Here is a 21,773-nt window from a genome sequence, read left to right as displayed (position 1 = left end):
ATTCGACTGATTTTGTAAAAATTAGTGGATCAAAAATTTTCTCACCAATTACCATTTGAAAAAAAATTTAAATAAATTTTAAATCAAGTCCATTTTTTCAGTGTGGGATTCGATATGAAAATTTTTTGAAAGTTTGACTGATTTAGTGAAAATCACCGGTTCAAAAATTTGTTATAGAACTTGTCATTTTCCCGCCAATTACCATTTGAAAAAAAAATTTACCAATTGATAAAAAAATGTTTAAATCAATTTAAAAATTTTAGTGTCAATTTTTTCAGTGTTGGACTCGAAATTATTTTGTTTTCGAAAATTTGACTGATTTAGTGAAAATCATTAGTTGAAAATTTTTTTAATAGAATTTGTCATTTTCTCACCAATCGCAATTTGAACAAAAAATTTCAATCGATTTTAAAATTTTCAAATCAATGTTTTTCATATTTGATTTTTTTCGAAAATTTGACTGATTTAGTGAAAACCACTGGTTCAAAAATTTGTTATAGAGCTTGTCATTTTTTTGCCAATCACCATTCGAAAAAAAAATGTTTATATCGATTTTAAATTTTTAAAGTCATTTTTTTTCAGTGCAGAATTCTATATAATTTTTTTCGAAAATTTAACTGATTTAGTAAAAATCATTGGTTCAAAATTTTTTAATAGAATTTGTCACTTTCTCGCCAATTACGATTTGAAAAAAAAATGATAATATCGATTTTAAATTTTTTAATTTTTTCAGTGTTGGACTGGATATGACTTTTTTAGAAAATTTGACTGATTTTGTGAAAATCACTAGTATAAAGATTCCTTGTAGGATTTGTCATTTAATTAAAAATTGGTTCAAAAACTTCATTCAAATCTGAGAGGGTTCATGCCAACATTTGTTCGAGCTGGCACGGCATTTGTCGTATAGATTTTGAGTGAAGCAGGATATCGTTCTTATCGAGCCAGCAAGCAATCAAACGTTGAAGCAAAGTTTCGGTACCAAAACTCGAGCTCGGATATTGTATCATCAGGTTTTGACGAAGTACCAATGATGCCTGCTCATCGACGATGAAACCTCAAACGTTAAAATGGATTTCCGACAGTTTCTTGACCAAAAATTCTAAATGGCGATGGCATAATGAGTTTAGGTTTGCTTTTATGGACAAATTTGTTAAAAAAAACTGACGATTTGGCAAGGAATATGCAGCTGCGGAGCAAAGACCAAATGTTAGTGACGAATAAGACGATAAACTCGAAGCTGTTCAAGGAAGAATACCTCAAAAACCGCGGCGTAAGGAGTGTATCGAAAATAAGCTATCCACAAATTTTTCTTTCAAATTATGATAAAAAACGATATTGTATTCGAACTAAATATTGATCCTTTATTGTACGAGTTTAAACCTGCGCATAATGAAAACCGGAAGAAATTTAAGTTATTCATTCACGAATTTTCGAACTTTTGATCGAACGCTCTTCATCAAGTTCCGGACAAGTACTGCATCGCATTTTTTGGACGCTTGAGCCCAAATTTTTTTGAGCTCTTGCATGTTCCCAGCTGCCTTACCAGCCTTCTTGAAGACCCTCTTCACGATTGCCCATGATCGGTCGAAGCTGAGGGCAATTTGGTGGATTGATATTTTTCTCAACGAAATTTATACCGCAAGCCAATTGAGAGTGGTTTTGGCATAGTGAGCCGACGCTAAATCCGGCCAAAACAGTGGAGGTGTACTATACTTCTTATATGAAGGCAGCAATCTTTTCTGGAGACACTCAGACCGATAGATTTCTGCATTTATAGTTCCGGTAGTGTAAAAAATGGTTGACTTCAAACCACAGGAACATATTGCTTGCCATACCAGTACCTTTCGACCGGATTTCTCCACTTGAATCGACCTGCCCGCATAGCTTACATCCTTCCCAAACGACGGCAGTAAAGTATTGTGGACCTGAAAGGGTTTTTGAGTCATCTTTTACATAAGTCTCATCGTCCATCAAAACGCATGCATCCGGACACTGCAAAAGACGCGAATACAATTTCCGGGTCCTTGTTGCTGCTCGCTTCTTCTGTTCGACACTTTATTTCGAGCTTTTCTGCTTCTTGTAGGTCTTCAGGTGATTTCGCCTCTTGATACGCTGGATCATTGCGACACTCGTTCATGCTTTTTTGGCCAAATAACGTATTGACATTGATTTGTTCTTCATGATTAGAGATACCACTTTCTGGTCCAGTTTCGGGTTGGAAGAACAGGGTTTTCTGCCTCTTCCTGGTAGCTCATCCAAAAAATAGTGTTCCCCAAACTTATTAATGATGGTTTTAACACTGGCATGATGAATTCCAAATCGCTTCGTCAATTTTCGCATAGTAATGCCCTTCTCACTTAGCCATGTGTCCAGAACCTTAATATTCACTTTCTTTTCAATACGCGACATTTTGAAAACGCAGAATTTGAACCGCACAAACAAGTAAACAAACGAAAGCTGACAGCCAAACGCACAGCATGCTGTGATCTGATCATAAAAAACCATCACAAATACATGCGTACAACACAAATGTGTGTGGATAGCTTATTTTCGATACACTCCTTACTACCTTTCATTAAATCTCATAAAGGCACCGTGATGTTCCGGCCCATCGAGAGATTTTGGGCAATAATGGAGCGGAAGCCTGAGAAAAGTTGAAAAACGGCTCGGTATGCGACTCAGATGGCCAAAACGCGGAACAAATGTGCCAAGGAAGTTAACTCCGGAGGTGTGCAGCGTTTGATGGGAGGAATCAAGAAGAAAGTGTGAACTTTCATTAGAAACAAGGAGAAATGATTTATATTGATATGTTTTCTGTAAAGTACAGTTTGTTTTGATGTATAACCCTAATTTATACGTCAATTCGTTACCGAGATACAGATGACTGAACATGTCATATTTTGATATGATAAAACAACTGTTGAGATAATTAATGTTACAATTTTATTATGTCCATCTGATCGGGTTCTCTATTGCACACTGGTAGCAGTTCGTTCTGCCATCAACGGCACTTCACCGCACCGGCAAGGAGAGCGTGGCCGGCGAAGTGCGAGTGTCGAGTAGTAGACAAACCTGAAACCTGGGGCAGGGATTTCAGCGATTCTTCTTTTCGCCAACTTTCATTCCTGTTTTTCACCAACGCGGCGTGGTTCGCGGCGTACGGGTCGTAGAGTGACCAGGAGAGAAAAAAAACAGTTGAACATTGTTTCGATTTCGATTTCTGCGGGATCGCAGAATTGTTGAAAGTCGATAGTTTCGCTAACTAGTCGGTAGTGTTTCGATTCTAGTGCCGTTCGAAAACTCGGTCACCCTACGACCACCGAGTTGGTCGAATCCTAGAGGCTCTTATTCTATTATTTGGATACACTTGTTCATTCTGCGGAATGCCGACGACGACGGTCACTTTTAGCACGGCAGTTTATTTCAACTCGCCGTCACGTCCAACCGTGTTTCGAGCCCAAGCCCGGACCGAATACTGTTTCGGTTTCGGTTTCGGCGGTTCCCTGAACCTCCCGTAGGAAGCGATGACATTTAAGTTACGTGACCAGTCAGTGTACTATTCAGTCACCATTAGTCTACCGAATCTGGGCGCGTTCATCTCCATGCAGTGGTATATGACCTGGTGCGGGATCGAATTTCCAAATTTTCCAGGATGCCCCCGACCAGGATCATCATAATCGTTATCATCAGCTCAGCACTGTTCGGAATCACTAACTGATCTTTGTTGTTTCCTTTTCCTTTATCCATTTCAGCTTTGATGGTTCATCCCGCCGCAGGAGAGAACGCTCGAAACGCTCGCACCACCGCCGCAGTCCGGACTCGAGCCGCCGGCGGAACCGGCATCGGGAGGACAAATCCTCACGGCGCCACCACAAGGATCGGGAACGTAAAGAGAGGGAAGATAGGACCCCAGCCAAGGTAAAATATTTCCATTTTTCTATCAACCCACATCCTCCTCAAAAACTGTGAAATGGCAAGCAAGCAAGCAAGTAAGAGCAAAACGCAGCAGCAGCAGCAGCGAAAGCAGTGCGGCTTTCCCCGCGTTTCCGCTCTTTCTTCTGTAGTATACTCTACTGTGTACCCACCATAGTAGATGGTTCCGAAGTGCCGAAAACTAACTGCCCTCCTCAGCTGCCACACAGCCAAAAAAAAAACAGAGTATCCTCTCTACATGTAACATGTGCAGAACTATATGCAACTTGGTGGTTATCAAATACGGTTTTTTTTCTTGTAGTATGCAGAGCAAAATGCATTCTTTCATTAACCAAACAAAAACTTTTCCACCGAATGCCGTCAAGTGTCAACCTGTAGCGCCATCCGGTGGCGAACAGTTCAAAATGAGCATTTCTTGCATGCAAGTCAAATTTTCCGACAAATGACGCACACCTGACACACAAAATCGGTGGAAAAGTTGTAGAGCTTTTCTGTTTTTATTTTCCATTTTCATTTTTTGTTTATATCACATTTGCTTTTCAAAACCAACTCACGCATGCGTATTGTGTCGTTCGCTAAAAATACTTTTTTTTTGCGTTTGTTGATTACTAGAGGTTGTCCGTAAGGCTGTGTGTGTGTGTGTGTGTTTTTCTGGATGTGATTGTAATGACTGTTGTTGTTGTGCGATTGGTTCTGAAGCCTGCGTGAGTCACGATGCGGATGATGTTCGGTCACTCCCTCCGGTGAAGTTTGTTATGCATTATTTTTCCGGTGGGTGACCAAATTCGGTTGTTGACGAAGTGTAAGTGTGTGTGTTCGATGATGTTTATTCCATGTGTAATGATTGTGGGATGAAAGTACACGGGTAGTTTATAGTCAAGGACACTGTGAGAAAGTGCCTTTTTTCATTACTATTTCTTACAAATAATTTACTTTTTATACGTGCATCAATTACGTCCAAGACGTCAGCTTTAGAAACAGTTTTTAAATCAAGGATTATTCAGATAAACTCACGCTGCAAGAAATCCTCAGTCTGAATTTCACAAAATTAGATTCAAATCCCTAAATCCCTAAATTTCATCTTGATCCGACTTCCGGTTCCGGAGTTACAAGAGGATTAAAGTAAAAAATCAATTTCAAATTACTTTCTCGCTTTTCTCAGAGATAGCGCGACCGATTTTTACAAACTCTGATTCAAATGAATGTTCCTAAGGTCCCATACAAAACTTCTGAATTTCATCTGGATCCGTTTTTCGGTTCTGGAGTTACAGGATCAAGAGTGTTGAAATATGAGTATGTGTGGATTCGAGTCACGTGAATATTCGTAATTTTTCATTTTTCCAGTCTCTTTTTTACTAGATACTGAGAAAAGTTAACCTTTTCTCAGAGTTTTCGTGTAATTTTTTTTCTGCGTTCTCATATGTTTTATATCGCTTTATTTAGCGCTTTAACTACGAAGAGTCGTTTTGGCCGAATGATTTTTGCGTTGGATATGGCGTTTTCGAAAAGAAAAGTTTATCCCTTTACCGAAAAAAGGGTGGATGGGTATTGCCAGAAACATAACCGTAATGACTAGAATACGAATTAAGCTGACACACTTCTTGTTTTACTGTTTTTTTTTATTAAATAATATAATAGATTTTTAGGCACCCTGCTTAAGCTCTAAGAAGATGCCAATGGTATCTTCTAATCTTAATTAACGACCAACTTAAAACTAGAATAGTATCATTAAATTATGTCGTCTCAGATTTACGAAAATCCAGCTTTCAGCTGGCGATCGGCAGTGGTCGGTGAATTGAATACTGTATGAGTCTTCCAGATGGCGTTGTTAAATATCTATGGCCGCTTCCAGCGGTTCGTGTGGGTCCGTGGGTTGTTTTACTGTTGACCGGCTTACTGCAATGAAATTAATAATTTGGGATCGATTTATTGGTCCTAAAAAGGGTCGATTGCTTTAACACCAGAAAAAATGATCAATTTTGTTTTTCGTATTATTTTATAGAAACAGAAAATGTACATAAAATTCCCGTAACAACATAAAAAAATGCAAAATTTAACAGAAAATCGAAGAAAATAATTTCCTCACGGTATCAAATCGGCACTTGTAAACAGTGCATTAGGGTGTCAATAAAAAAGGGTCATCTTTAACTTCGTAAAGCAGTAGTACTCAAAAGTTGAGGCTCCTCAAAAAAAAGTTTCTATAAAAAATTGAAATTTTCCATCTTGAAAAATCATCAAAGGACAAGAAATTCCCGAAATAAAAAAAAAACTAGTTATATTACCTTATCAAGTCAAGACTTGAGTACGTACTAACTCGAAATTGATTAAGTTTAAGAAAAAAATTGATATAAATCTTTTGGATCTAGAAGTAAATTTTTACCGATCCACAAAAATAAAATGGAACCACCAATACCTTTTATGGGGAGTAGTGTCAGATTTCATGTTGGTTTTCACAAAGGTAAAAATATCTGGAAAAATTCAATTAAAATTCAGCTTTTGACCAAATAAACCATCAACTAGCAGTAGTGAAACTTCATAGACTTGGATTTAGAGGATTACAATTAAAGCTCTACTTGGTTAATGGTTTTGAATCACATCTAATTAATCGCGAAATATCAGTGAAAATCGAATCCTGCTGTACAACCCCTTTTGCTGACAACTTTGGAAGAGCCTCAAGGCAGTCACTTGGGATCAATCTTATTTTTACTCGACCTCAACGATCTCAACTTGACGTTAGTATCGTTCGCAGACGGTTTCAAGCTATATTATCTAGTGAAATGTTCAGACTGCATTGTATACTTGCAGCCATAGCTGGACTTTTTCACGAATTGATGTCATGACAATAGAATGCATTTAAATGCCTCGAATTAATGTAAACATTCTGTTGGTTCGAAAGACGTGGTGCTCCTATGTCTGTAGGAAATAGAGATGAAATGAATTAGAACTTAGTCAGGGCCGTCGAGAGGGGAGGGGGAAAGGGAGGAATCCCGGACTTTTTCAGAGGGCACCCGGAAATTCGAAGGTTCAATAACAAAAAAAAATCAAAACTCGAAACGAATTTGGCTTGCGAATTATTTTGTTAAATTAATGTACTTAAAAATCTCATGATTCGACGATATTTCCATGCTCACAATGTTTTTTTCAATTCTCATGTTTAGGGGGCCGTAATATTGCAGTCCCTCCGGACCTGATTTTTCTATCGGCGGCCCCACTGTCTGGCAGCAGTTTACAGAAAAAGATATTTCTATGTGTTTTGTTTAAACATGCAAATAACTCTAGTCCAGGACTCAGGGAGGTATTGACTCAATCGAATCCCGATGACCCTATACAGAACAAATCGTGTTCCGAGGTTCCATTCCGTTCCATCGACCAACCCCGCCTAAATGAAGTGCTTGCATCAAATGGATTCGAACATTACAGAAAGGCTTTCGATCCCTTGCATCTGGCTGGCAACCGACGTGAATTTAGTTTATGTTCTTCAGTTTTGTTGGAATAATTAACATTTTCTAATCTTACCAATACTCGAGTTTGCATTCAATGTTTCATTTTTTACAGTATCGAAACCTTCCAAACCTTCAGTCTTCTGAACCAGCCAATTATTCTCTTGAAACATAGTATGAGATCGCACACTTCTGAATATTTTTTTTTCTATAGGCGTTCCTGCATAAAACACTTATAACAAGAATAGAATTATTATTTATGCGCAAAAAGTTATTCTTACGTCTTAATTTTGATTCGTGCGTAAAATTATATAAGGATGATATGCAAAATGCCAATTAATGAATGGCAAGGAATGCTGCAAACGGTTTTCATAAAAACAAGTTGACATTTTAAAGTCACATTAAGGGTTTAAATGCACTTCAGCAGCAGGACGTCAAGGAGAAATACTATTGACCTATTGGAAAGATGTTCAATAATGTTCGCGTTTTAAATGAACGCAGAAAGCGATAGCACCCATTCGACGTCATTCTATTGACCAAATATCATCATAGATCACTCACGGGGAGGCATGAGATGTGAACTTCTGAGCACTTAGCTATCTCACCTTTCGACGACCATCAAATGAATTAGAACACTAGTGGGCGGTTAAAAATACCAAGAATAGGAAATCATGAAAATCATGAAACATGTTTTCTCCTGGAATCATGTCTATTATAAATGATTTGATGATCAAAGTGATTTCAATCATGAAAATTCGGCGAGAAGCTTTATAAACAATAAAGCTGATGTGTTGCTTGATTGTCAGTTGCTCATCGAAAAGATCACCAAGGTCTTTAACACACGTCATCCTTCCAAAAGTAAAATTGACATCTTTGAAGTACAGTAAAAATATTAAAGGTCCGAGATGGCTACCCTGCGGAATTCCGGACAAAGCGATAAACTCATTGGAAACGCGTTCGCCTATTTTCACTGCTAAACCACGATCCATAAGATGTGATTGAAAACTTCGAAGCCAATTATATCAAAGGTAGAAGAAAGATCAGTGTAAATAGCGTCTGTTTGTAAACCTTTTGACATACCATTAGTCACACAGGACATGAATGACAATTGGTTGGAGGTTGTGGAGCGCTTAGGCATAGAACCATGTTGAACCATTGACAATATACTGCTTGCAGTGGTTAAAAATCGGTGTCAGAATCACCTTTTCATACAGTACAGGAACTGCACTAAGCGATGTGAGATTCCACGGTAATTGTTCACATCTTTTTTGTCATCTTTTTTGTCATCTTTTTTATACACTTATATATAAAAGAAGATTGTACAATTTAAACTTTCCGGGTTTCAGCGATGGTTGTGGTTGATTTCAAGTGTGCGGAAAGTTTGTTTCAAGGCCGTTTATGCTTGTACTAAACAACTTGAAATTTTATTCTTCGTGTGTTTTCACATACAGGGTAGTTTAATTGGCAAAACGACGATTTCCCCAGATAGGAGCAAGCTACGGGTTCGAGTCCCGTCTCTGGTGGTAGCTTTTTCGCGGTTTTCATTTCATAGTTATATTCGCATCTCATTTTATCAAAGGAGATATTCATGATCCGAGTCTTTCGGCGTTTTCTCGGTGCAAACTTTCAAACGCATCATGATAATTTCGCTGTAAGAGTAATTTGGTTCAAGTACATATTAATCTTCAAATTTACTTTGGTGTATCAAATCTTTTGCTGTCCGACACCGCTGCTATTAGCGTTCGGAACACCGGGCGAAAAGCAGTTACCCTAAACAGAAGTGATTAAGCCAAACCCTGTTGGAACATAGGAAAGTTTGTTTTTCGGCGAGTAAAACCTAGTTCTAAAACCTCTTAAATCTGAGTTGTGTCCTATTCATAGAACAATTTCGCACGCTCCAGAAACAGATCTACTTCCGAATGTTTTACGAGTTTGAGATACGAACGAGTGAAAATAACATTTCCAATCTCTCACCGCTTTCAAGTCATAAAACTTGATCGCCGAAACCGTACTCCATTCGCTCGCAGAAAGCATCGCATCGATCAGACCGGTGATTTGTTATTATTTCTAGTTCCGATTGGCGCCAACCCCGCTAAACCAGGTTTATGTGTTTGTACAATTTGCATTTGGATGGACACTGATCGCAATACAACCCCTATTCTAAGTCAGCGGATGAGTGAGCGAGTGAGGGAGTGATCTTCTGTCTAGCAGTGTAAGTTTTGCTCTAGTCGAAAATGAACTCTCGATCTAGTGAAATGCACCGCGTGCTCGGACATTCTGGCAACAGCTGGTACTCCTCCACCACCAGAGAGTGACAGTTTGCCAGCAAACCAGTGTGGTCAGTTTCGTTCTCACTCACGGTTCGTGAACATTTTAACATTATTTCGCCGGATCGGATCGAATCGTCGGAAGCAAGAGTAGGAGGACATTGCTGCAGTAGCAGCAGCAGCGGTCGTGATCTCATTATTAGTATCTCGGAATTCGGACGATTGTTGACTCGGTCGCATCTCGCGTCGCGGAGCCAAGATTCGAAACGGGAAAACAAAACCGTGAACCGAAAGAAAAAAAGAAAAAGTATTGCGTTGTTCGAACTCGAACTTGATTGCAATACTGTTGTTTTTTTTTCTGGCACAGGCTGCAAGTGAAACGCAAGTTTTATCAATCGACGTTGTGTGTGTGTACGCGCGTTGCGAGAGTTGCATTCTGTCCGGCGCACTATCAAACTGGGTCACCGTTCGGAGTGCTATGCGGGTGCGGGTGCGGGTTCACCAACGAATCGGAATCTCTGCTGGATGGATCGCGTTGACGGAAAGGAGATCGGGTGTGTGTGTGTGTGTGTGTGTGTGTGGAGTAAATGAGTCACATCGCCCCTCATCAGAGGGATGATAAAAATAGACACTTTTGTTGTTTTCTTTGAACGGTGCTGACCAAAATACTCGGTGCCGATCAAACTGGCCAACATATTTTTTTCTTTTTGGTCCGAACAGCTGGACCGGAATGGTGCCCGCAAAACGTAGTCCGTTGCCAAATGTTCAATTGATCGTGAAAACACAGCAGCGCGAGCAGCAGTCCAATCCGTAGTTGGCCGTGCTTTACATAACCTTGAAAGGCGATTAGGCGTGGAGATCGGAGACCGGGAACTACTGCCGGTTGATCGATTCGGTACTGTATCAACCTTCCGGTGTCTGGGGCGGCTTGCGGATCCTAATTCAATCATGATCTTATTAGAAATTCGCTACGCCAATGATTAAGTTAATTGGATTTCCATTCGGTTGAATTTCGAATGTGACGAAAGAGGTTTTTGACTTTCGCGTTTATTTTTTCTTTTTTTTGGGAGGTTTAATTTTCTGTGTGTATCTCGTGTTAGCGGCAAACTCGGAATAGGATGCAGTCGTCAAAGTCAGATTGTAATCCTAATTGTTATGGTGCATCTTGATTGTTGAGCAAATTTTGACAGTATGCCAACGCGTTTTCAGCACACCAAACAAAGAAGATTTCTGAATGGGGTTCAAACTGTTTCGCTTACTCTGTTTATTCACGATTAGGGACGGATTGCTCAAGGTCAAGGTTCGGTCCTTTTGTGCGGTGGTTTCGTACGCCGCCCGTTTGCGTGACACCGTCAGCACTGATCTTTCGATTCGGCATCTTTTGATATGTCAGATGTGTTCATTCGAAAAACAATTTTGCTGTGGTAACAGATTAATTGCGTTTTAGATACAGTCGAATTCCCTAAGACAAATGTATGGTTCACATTGCTTTCCGTATGAGCTTAGCTCTGAGGTGGTAGAATAAAGAACTTATTGAATTAATCATTGCTTTTTTTCTAAAACCCCAATGATATTGGTAGATGATCTGAATCGAAGTCTGTTCGAGTTCACTACAAATGTGATATTGATCTGCTAGAACCAGATAAATTGTAGAAGGATTTCTCATAAAAAATAAACTAGTTGGGCTGTTTGGAAATAAAACTGGCTGGCAACCAGTGGAGAGCTCATTTTGAAGAACTTATTCTTTCTGGTCATTTTTCTGATTACTCAATGAGAGATTCTTAGCATTTAGAACCCTATTAAGAGAAAAAAGTAGATCGATATTTTGTGCGTTTTTTTTTTTCAAATTTAATTTCATATATTTGCTCATCTCAACGTATTGGAATTGTAAACATGCCGCATTTTAAAAATGGGATGACAATCCGGATGTACCTATTGACTAACATATGCATTAGAAAAGAAATATTAGTGTTTTAAAAGAGCCAGGCGTGACAGCAGAACGGGTTTGCTGAACTTTAGATATATGTACGTCTAATGATCTTCAATTGGATTTTATTGATTGAGAATATTTTTTTTGTCTGACAGAAAATTGTCAATAATTGGATTTACGGTTTACACAACAACCATTCATTGAACAGACATGTTTGCAAGCGATTTGTTGTACCATGGCCGAGGCTTTGGCAATAACGATAGTATTTCCGAAGTTGCACTTTTTTGTACACGAATTTTCAAAGTTATCCGGTCTCTTGTTTTGTCTTAGAAATGCATGAAACGTCGAGATCTGGTATTATTCCGATTTATTTTGCTTAAGGCACCTCTCTGACACTTGGACAGATTTCGATTTTTTTTTTAAATATTTGTTTGAGATTACACCAGACCATGCATTGGTAAGACATTTGGCATAAAAAAAAACGCTTCGGAAATTACAAAATTTTCATTTTCTGAAAATTCAGGGTTTTTTTTATACAGATAAGTTTTCGAGTTCATTCCGTGTTGAAAATATTCTTCCATTCCTTCGTTAGTCGTTCTCAACTAGTGCTTATGATATACGCAAACGACGTTAGTTACCTACGATTTACGAAAACAGAAATTTGTTTTGTCATGGAAGCACTTCTATACAAGAAAATACTAAGAAATATTTTTGATTCAACAGTGAGATGATACCTTTTTTATCGATCCGCAAGTATTTTTCAATGAACATTCGTGTTGAGAATTGCATGAACATTTCGTGAATCGATTGGCATACGATGCTAGGCACTCTGGGTCTCGAATTTTTGTGATGGATTTCTGTTTGTTTGATATGAAATATTGAAACAGTTTTGATCCAAATTTAGAATTTTTTTTAAATTTTTCGCACCGTCGTTTTAATTTATTCATTTTCCCAAATCATCCTGTACTTCCGGAATCAGAAGTCGGATCCAAATGAAATTCAGGAACTTTGTATGGGAGCAAAACGAAAGACCTTTCATATGAATTCAAGTTTGTAGAAATCCGTTCAACCAACTCCAATAAAATTGAGTGAAATGCACACATTTGCTAACCCCGTCGATTTGATTCGAATGGTATATGAGTGTAAAAAGTTCTGTTCTTCCAGCAATTATTGCTGTGAGCAGTTTAAATCAATATAATTATGAAATTATGAAAGCTTTCGATTCAAACCAATATGTTGCCAAAACGGACCGTGCTAAAAACTACTCGAAACTACGCAAAATGTCATGAAAAAGAGTACTCTGCACAACATTTTAGATAGTTATAAACAATTGAGGACAAAGATATAAAAAATCGTGTTTCACTTTGCTCCTAAACATTGTTTTTAATGCGAATTTTCAAGGTGAGCCGATTTTTTATACGTATTTTACAAGTTATGCCGATTTTTCAAAGCTAGGCGAACAATTTATACAAATTTTTAAGGTTATGAGGTTCCTCCGGTGAGCGACTGAAAAGGTGAAAGACGAAGTAAAAAAAATAAAAAAAATCTAATTTTTCTAGCTATGTGAATTTTCAAGGTGAGCGAGTTTTTTTATAAGAATTTTCAAAACTAGGTAGATTTTTTTGAGAATGTTCAAAGTAAGACGGATTTTTTCATTCGAATTTTTAAAGTTATGCGATGTTCTTGTTTTACCTTAGAAATGCACGATCCATCGAAATCTATTGTTACCTCGAAAAAAAAATAATTCGACTTTCTTGGATAACACCAGATTCCGACGTTGCTTGCATTTTAAAAACATTTTGCATCAAAATAAAATTTCGAAAAAAGTCCCTAAGTCGATATTAAAAATATTGTTTTTTTTCTAGATATAAAAATTTTCAAAGTTATGCGGATTTTCATGCAATTTTCATGCGGTTAAAGACTTGAGTGTATTCATATATTGAAAAAAAAAAAAACGATGATACTTTGCTCTATCCCAGTAGCTCTGACACGTTCGTTCGAAGTAAGTATCCTGAATTTTTCGCACCTGAAACCGTGTTTACCACCTTAGAAAATGTAAGCAAAACGTTTTTGCACAACATTCAGGTAAGACGACGCGTGAAATATGACCGAGCGTTGTCGTGATAGAAAATTACGTTGCCGTGGCTGGTCTTATATTACGTCCGCTTTGATACCTGGAAGCCGTTCGTAGTATATCTTTGAAAGCCTACTAAACAAAACGTAAAATCTCGAAATCTCTCTAATATCTAAATCTGGAAAATATGTGAGGAAAACAGATTAAGTGGGGTTTTCACTTGTTTTTCAAGGCAAAATAAAAAAAAGCGAAAACGAACTGAAAAAACTGCTTCAACAAATTCTCGTATTTCAGATATGATGATCCGTTCTATTTCATCGTTCTTTACATCTGTATAGTGCCGATAAAGTACTTACACTACTTTGACAATGTCAAAAACTTTACCGATAGTCATGGTATTTTGAGTTAGGTACTGTTTGCATACCACTACTTCAAGAAGTGGGTTGGTTTTCATCCATTTCGTGGTTTTGTCAGGTTCAGAAGCAAATAGTTCTTCATAAACTTGAAATCCCCTCCAAAAATTTTAAAATTGATTTTATTTTTAGATTAGTTTAATAAATACTAACGTTAATTTTGCTTTCGAAATTTTGTAACTCAACGCCAACCGATGACAATTTTGTTGAGAATTTGAAAAGTCGCCATCTTGGATTTTGAATCTAGTTAAAACAGTGTTTTCCGGCTACTATTCGTCATATCAGTTTCAAAAATACAGCATTAGAATAATGCCATTGCAAACATTTTCACATTTTGCAAAAACCTTCTTTTTACGAAGTAGCTCAGTAAAAAAAGTTTACATTGTTTGGAGCTTACTTCTTAGAAAAAGATAACGTTATTTGGGATTTGGTTCGTATAAGATTTTCCCCACAAAACACGTTATTCGCCAAAAAAATCGACTTTTTCGGATTAAAAATATGATTGTTGTTTACGCTTTAGCTAAATGACGCATACTGATGTTGAAACTGTATGCCTGCCAGTAGCTTTCCAACGCATATTTGGAAAGGTAAATCGTTGGAATAAAAATCAAGTAACGCTATCTGTTAGCAAACGGCACAAGCTTATTATTTATACAGCTATGATTTAGTTCCATCTCTCAGACGGGCTACGTACAAAAACCGAATTTTGTTTTGTTTCTGTTTCAAAATCAAAGAAAAATTTAAAATTTTCCCAAATTACACTGAAATTTCTCGACAATTTTTTTTCCTCTATACTCAGTTTTTGTATTTTCTACCTCCGATTAAAAATCAATGGAACAACATTTCACTCATCCAGCCATTTCGGGGATTTTTCCTAGAAACAATTGAGCAATTCCACGAATGAGTAGACGAAAAAGTGACAAAATCAGACTCGACCCTCTTCCGATTTGGATGAAACTTTCCACATGGCTTCTGTATGGCAAACCATAAGTTTTGAACCGATTGAGAGGTCAATCCGACTAACGACTGATTTTTAAAAAGGGCGTATGTATTTTTGCATTTCACAAAATTACCTTTTCCAAATCGTTGTAACTCGGAAACCGTTAATTGTACAAAAATGGCGTTCAGGAAGAAGTTGTAGGGAATCGATTGGGCAGTCTAAAAGAAATATACACTGAAAAAATACACTGATTTTTTTTCTCAATAATTACAAAATAATCCGAAAAAGTCAAATAAACAAAAAGCATGATTTTAATTTTTTTTTATAATTATTTTTTTAAAGCTGTTATTAAAACCGATGGCTATCCCATCCGTGCCTTTTGAATATAATAATATACTCAAAATTTCGAGTTCTCGTTGAAAGATAATCATTTAAACAGTAGAATATTATTCTACAGGTTAAACACAATCAGTTTGTTCATGATATCCTGTGTTCTAAAAGTAGTTGTTCTTGAGATACTTGGATATTTAATTATAACACCATTTTCTTTTATTTCCATGAATTGTTTATTTGCTTGCTATATCTACAATTATAACATGTACGTAATAATTCATTTTTGCTTTTTTTTTAATTTTACTTTTTCGGATTATTTTGTAATTATTGAGAAAAAAAATCAAAATTTTTTTCAGTGTATATTTTTTTAGAGTGCCCAATCGATTCCCTACAACTTCTTCCTGAGCGCCATTTTTGTACAATTAACGGTTTCCGAGTTACAACGATTTGAAAAAGGCAATTTTGGTGAAATGCAAAAATACATACGCCCTTTTTAAAAATTAGTCGTGAGTCGGATTGACCTCTCCATCGGTTCAAAACTTATGGTTTGCCATACTGAAGCCATGTGCAAAGTTTCATCCAAATCGGAGAAGGTCGAGTCTGATGATCTGCTAAGCATTTCTGGAATTGCTCAATTACGATGTCACAAATTTTCAAACAGACATGTTTTCATACTCATACAGGTATTGAGTGTTGAGTGTCCTTCCATTCCTTCGTTCTTCGTTCCTGGCTAGTGCTTATGGTAAACTTAAACGACGTTAGCAACTTACGATATTTTGGCACATGAAATTACTTTCATTCAATAAAATTTCACGAAAAGTTTTACTTTCATGATTCAAATGTAGAACTGAAAAACGTGATTAATCCACCTAGCAGTGAGATGATACCTTTTTTTTATCAATCCGCATGTGTTTTTTGCATGAATATTCCTCGGTGTTTTAGCTCTCATGACATCATTTTAATTATCGTCGTTTTAAACGGCAAGTTGAGATTTTAATCACTCGTTACCCTGTAATGTCGAAACTGCAAATCGTATCGAATTTCAATCTTAAGGTGAAATGTAGCGGAATGCGAAAATCGCGTTTTTGATCAATTATTCAAAAACTAGACCGATTTTCGAAAAACCAAAAACACTTAAGTTTTCGAAATCAAATTTATCATAACTAAGTATTCTTAGAATTTTGAAATTTTGCTTTGCCGAGCCGTAATTGGTTTTTGAAATGTATAAACGGTTACTGTTCCGTTCCACGGGGATGATTTTAGAACTGAAAAGTAGTGTTTGTAGCAGAATTTCACAAAGAATCTGAAAATGCAACTCAAAATTATAAAATTTTAGCTAAAACAACCGAAAATTGAAAAAGTTTACATAAACTTTTTTGCATTTTTTTTATTGCTTGCGCGCTGCTGTTTCGTATTGAGGTGGTGTGAGAAATGCACGGTGGGCACGGTGGCATTATATCGTGAGCAAAAATTACATATAAAATTATGACACGAATTTATGCAGCATTGGGTTTTGTGTTGAAATAGAAACGAGTTGAATACAATAAAATGGGTATTGTAAGAAATTGTTTATTTTCTAAGTAACTGTCATTTATAATGCTAATAATGTCCAATTCTGTTGAGTTCAATGCATTGATGTTGCTAAAGCAATAAAGCCTGGCTGTGTGATATCGTATAACAGGTATTATTTTAGATTGTACCGTATTGGGAGAATACTGAATCCACACCAGGAAAATGTTTGAGTGTGGAAGTCTTGGAATTACATTCCTTTTGAGAAATTTGGCATTTCTGTTTTAACAGACTTCGCAGCCGACTCATAGCATAGCTTCGATTACATGGCTAGTGCTACGATCCTATTGACACAACAAAAATAATACTTTCTACTTATTCGAAGATGATAATGAAAGTCAATTAGAATGTAATATATTGGCATTGAATGTATTCGATAATTGGACAGCGCTCTATCATGCGAGTCAAGTAAATACTTTTACGTAAATTCTATCTCATCGGCGGGAAGGCCTGGTGAACGACTGGCAAAGATATCGAAAATACTTGAATGTTATCTCGTCTTCAATCGTTCTTTTGAAGGAGAATCCATGCTTGCTACTAAACTCAGGCATATACATGGTTAGCAGGTTGGTCAATACATATACATATAGCCTCATGTTAGTCATTCATAATTACTTATGATTTATAGCTCTAGTGTAAGAGTAATCACTAACAATAACGATTGAATTAGCATATATTCAAAGTGTGAAGGATTCAAAAATCCATTACGTCCAGTCTTTTTTACAAGCCAATATAAAGAGAGGTAAACCCACTGCGCTCAATCATTAAAAAAAGTTCTTGTTTCTATGTGTCCGTTTTTCTTGGTATGCTTTGTGCGACGGTTCGTTCAACTGAAGCGGATAAAATTTTGCGCGCATTATATGACGCTACATTTCACCTTAACGTGTGAAATTCGATTGAACATTCCATGAGATGTCGAAGTAAGTTCCACTTTAGAGTTTTTCGTCATTATTTATGGTACTTTCAGAGCCGGTATTCAGGAACTAGCATAACCCAACATGATTCGCATGGCCATAAGTTTTTTTTTTTTTTTTTTTTAATGCCCTCCACACTCCCCCGCACCAAAAAGCTCACTCAATCGGAGCTTCCTGGTCACGGACACATACATACCTCGGCTCAGAAAAAAAAAGTTCTATCAGGAAAGATAAACAAAAAATCGCGACGTTGACAGCTGAGGTATTTACATTTAACGATTATATACTAACAAAGAAGGGAACATACTATTTACAATATGAGAGAGCACCCAGTGGAATGTAAGATTCCTTTTAAGGGGCTCTTAATAAAATAAAATTAATCAATTAACAAAATTAACAAAAAAATTTTAAAGCAAAATCTAATAAATTATCTATCGGAGAAGGAAAAAAACCCTCTTGATCTGAATGTGCCACCAGTTCTCGCTCAAGAGGGCACAAAAACCTCCTCCTTTTAATATCATAATCAATAGCAAAAACTTAAAATGAATAAAATGAGTTTGTGAATGGTGTTATGAATGAGTGGATGAGTAGATGCGTAGATGAATGGATAAAAGAATGGAACGAGTGAGTGAGTTAAAAAATGAAAGCTTGAATAATTGAATAAGTGAACGAGTTAATGAAACTGAAGTTGACTATTTACTATAAGTTGTGGTCAATCAGAAGTCGGATCCAAACGTAATTCAGGAAGCTTGTTGTAGTACACTCCCATACTACTTTTCATAGCCATCTCCGAGAAAATTGAGTGAAATTGAGCGAATTCTATAGCTATTTTTACCTATTTTTATATGTATAAAAAATAGGTATAGAATTCGCTCAAACTTTCGAAAATTTTTCCGAGGCCCGGAGGGCCGAATGACATATACCAATCGATTCAGCTCGACGAACTGAGCAAATGTCTGTGTGTGTGTGTGTATGTGTGTGTGTCCGTATGTGTGTTGTCAACTAAGAGGTCGAGATCTCAGAGATGGCTGGACCGATTTTTATCAAACTAGTCGCAAATGAAAGGTCTCCCCGTCACCCAAAACGCTATTGAATGGTTTTGAGATCGGATGTTTACTTTTTGAGTTATACAAAGTTTTATGTCAAAATTTTCAGTTTTTTGACAGTATCTGTCACAATTGACCTTGAAAACAGAATATGTTTTCAGACTTAGATTCCGCACGGTAATACCTATCCAACAAGCCATAGATTGTTAAAATCCGTCCATTTTTAACGGAGATATCGAAATTTTTCTGTAAGCGACTTTTCCCCCTATTCCAGCAGTAGGAGTTTTGAGCGCTGTATGACAAAGAAATGCTTGGGAGCAACGGAAAACACGATTTTTTATACTGTTACATACAATTGTTTCTAAGAACCAAAAGGATTGTGTACAGCATTCTTTTTCGTGACATTTAGCCTCGGACCGATTTTGGCACGGCTCGTTTTTGGCAACATAATCGTTCGAATATGACATATATAAACCAGATGATGGCAGAATTTTTTTTAATTATTTTGTTTTAAACTACTTACAGCAATAAATGCTGGAACAACATAACATCCATATACCATTCGAATCAGTTCGTCGAGATCAGCAAATGCGTGTGTGACAAATAACTTCAATTAATTTTCTCGGAAAATTTCTTTTCTACAAATTCAGATTCATACGAAAAGTCGTATGCTCCCAAACAAAGTTCCTGCATTATGTTTGGTTCCGACCTCTGGTTTCGGAACTACAGGATGATATGTGAAACGAAATCAAAATTGTGTAACTCATTTTTCTTGAAGATGGCTGAACCGATCTAAGATGCAAATGAAATCTAAGAATCATCTAAGATTCAAATGAAAAGTTTCAAAGTTCTATAAAACATCTTGCTTTTCAGTCAGATCCAACTTCCGGTTTCGGGGATTGTATAAAAATGTCTATTCCACATAATTTAATCTGGTTTATCGGGTTAGCAGATTTGGATAATCGATAAAAAATTAACTTTTTTCAGTTTTAGTGGTATTCAGTTGTCGATCAGAAGGCACCTAAAAATTTAATTCGTGCTATGATCTCTCAAAGATGTCTTAACTGATTTTCAAATGTTTTGAAACAAATGTAAAGTGTACAGCTACTCAGGTGAATTTATCTGACTTCGGCCATACCGCTTTTAAAGGGTGATTTTTTAAGAGCTTGAGAACTTTTTTAAACAATAAAACGCATAAAATTTGCAAAATCTCATCGGTTCTTTATTTTAAACGTTAGATTGGTACATGACATTTACTTTTTGAAGATAATTTCATTTAAATGTTGACCGCGGCTGCGTCTTAGGTGGTCCATTCGGAAAGTCCAATTTTGGGCAACTTTTTCGAGCATTTCGGCCGGAATAGCCCGAATTTCTTCGGAAATGTTGTCTTCCAAAGCTGGAATAGTTACTGGCTTATTTCTGTAGACTTTAGACTTGACGTAGCCCCACAAAAAATAGTCTAAAGGCGTCAAATCGCATGATCTTGGTGGCCAACTTACCGGTCCATTTCTTGAGATGAATTGTTCTCCGAAGTTTTCCCTCAAAATGGCCATAGAATCGCGAGCTGTGTGGCATGTAGCGCCATCTTGTTGAAACCACATGTCTACCAAGTTCAGTTCTTCCATTTTTGGCAACAAAAAGTTTGTTAGCATCGAACGATAGCGATCGCCATTCACTGTAACGTTGCGTCCAACAGCATCTTTGAAAAAATACGGTCCAATGATTCCACCAGCGTACAAACCACACCAAACAGTGCATTTTTCGGGATGCATGGGCAGTTCTTGAACGGCTTCTGGTTGCTCTTCACTCCAAATGCGGCAATTTTGCTTATTTACGTAGCCATTCAACCAGAAATGAGCCTCACCGCTGAACAAAATTTGTCGATAAAAAAGCGGATTTTCCGAATGGACCACCTAAGACGCAGCCGCGGTCAACATTTAAATGAAATTATCTTCAAAAAGTAAATGTCATGTACCAATCTAACGTTTAAAATAAAGAACCGATGAGATTTTGCAAATTTTATGCGTTTTATTGTTTAAAAAAGTTCTCAAGCTCTTAAAAAATCACCCTTTAGAATTCCGGTTCCAGTATAAAATCGTTTCTCAAAGCTCAATCGTTTTCTCAAAAAAAGCCTAATCAAATTTCAGAAACAAAAATTTTAATTAAAACAAACTTATATACAAAAATTAATTATTTTATCCAATTATGACTTCCGGTTCTCGAATTACATGATGATGAATTTTTAAAATTCAAACCGATATAGAAGATGACAATCCCGAAAAGCTTCAAAGTTGAACTCAAAACTGTTGTAATTTATTCGTCATATGGCCATACGAATCGGTTTGGGTTATGCTGGTTCCTGAATACCGGCTCTGGAAGTACCTTAAATTACCGTAAACTCTAGAGTGGAACTTACATATCATGGCATGTTTAATCGATTATCACACTTCTAGATTCAAATTCGATCCGATTTGCAGTTTCGACATTACAGAGTAATGAGTGATTAAAATCTCAAATTGTCGCTTAAAACGAGGGTCATTAAAATAATGTCATGAAAACTTAAACACCGAAGAATATTCATGCAAAAAACACATGCGGATTGATAAAAAAAAAGGTATCATCTCACTGCTAGGTGGATTAAACACGTTTTTATATTTATAAAAAAAGGTAAAAAGGGAATCCAATAGGGAATCTAATCTATTTCTGCCGTCTTCGCAGTCGATTCTTAGTGTACAGGAAAATTGCATGGCCCTGTTTTGACGAGTTTCGAACTTATGACATCCGTCTTCTCCGATCATAGCCTTATCTCGTTGAACCACCGACTCAGTCGAAATTACAGTACATATTTTATTTTGCGTATCGCTTTTATCGCTCTCTAGTAATCCCGAATTCATTCTGCCATTCGTGGAAGATT

General features: G+C 36.8%; 1 protein-coding gene across 1 annotated transcript in view; it reads left to right on the top strand.

Annotated features, from left to right (window-relative positions):
• Positions 1-3,383: 3,383 nt before the first annotated feature.
• LOC131428307 (uncharacterized) overlaps positions 3,384-21,773 on the top strand; it is a 94,791-nt gene continuing 76,401 nt past the window's right edge. The window contains 2 exon segments of the mRNA XM_058592165.1: positions 3,384-3,514; positions 3,753-3,918. Of these exon segments, the coding sequence (XP_058448148.1) occupies positions 3,384-3,514; positions 3,753-3,918 (297 nt within the window).

Source organism: Malaya genurostris, chromosome 1, assembly GCF_030247185.1.
Source record: "Malaya genurostris strain Urasoe2022 chromosome 1, Malgen_1.1, whole genome shotgun sequence".
Lineage (NCBI taxonomy): Eukaryota > Metazoa > Arthropoda > Insecta > Diptera > Culicidae > Malaya > Malaya genurostris.
This window is presented reverse-complemented; position numbering and strand designations above follow the sequence as displayed.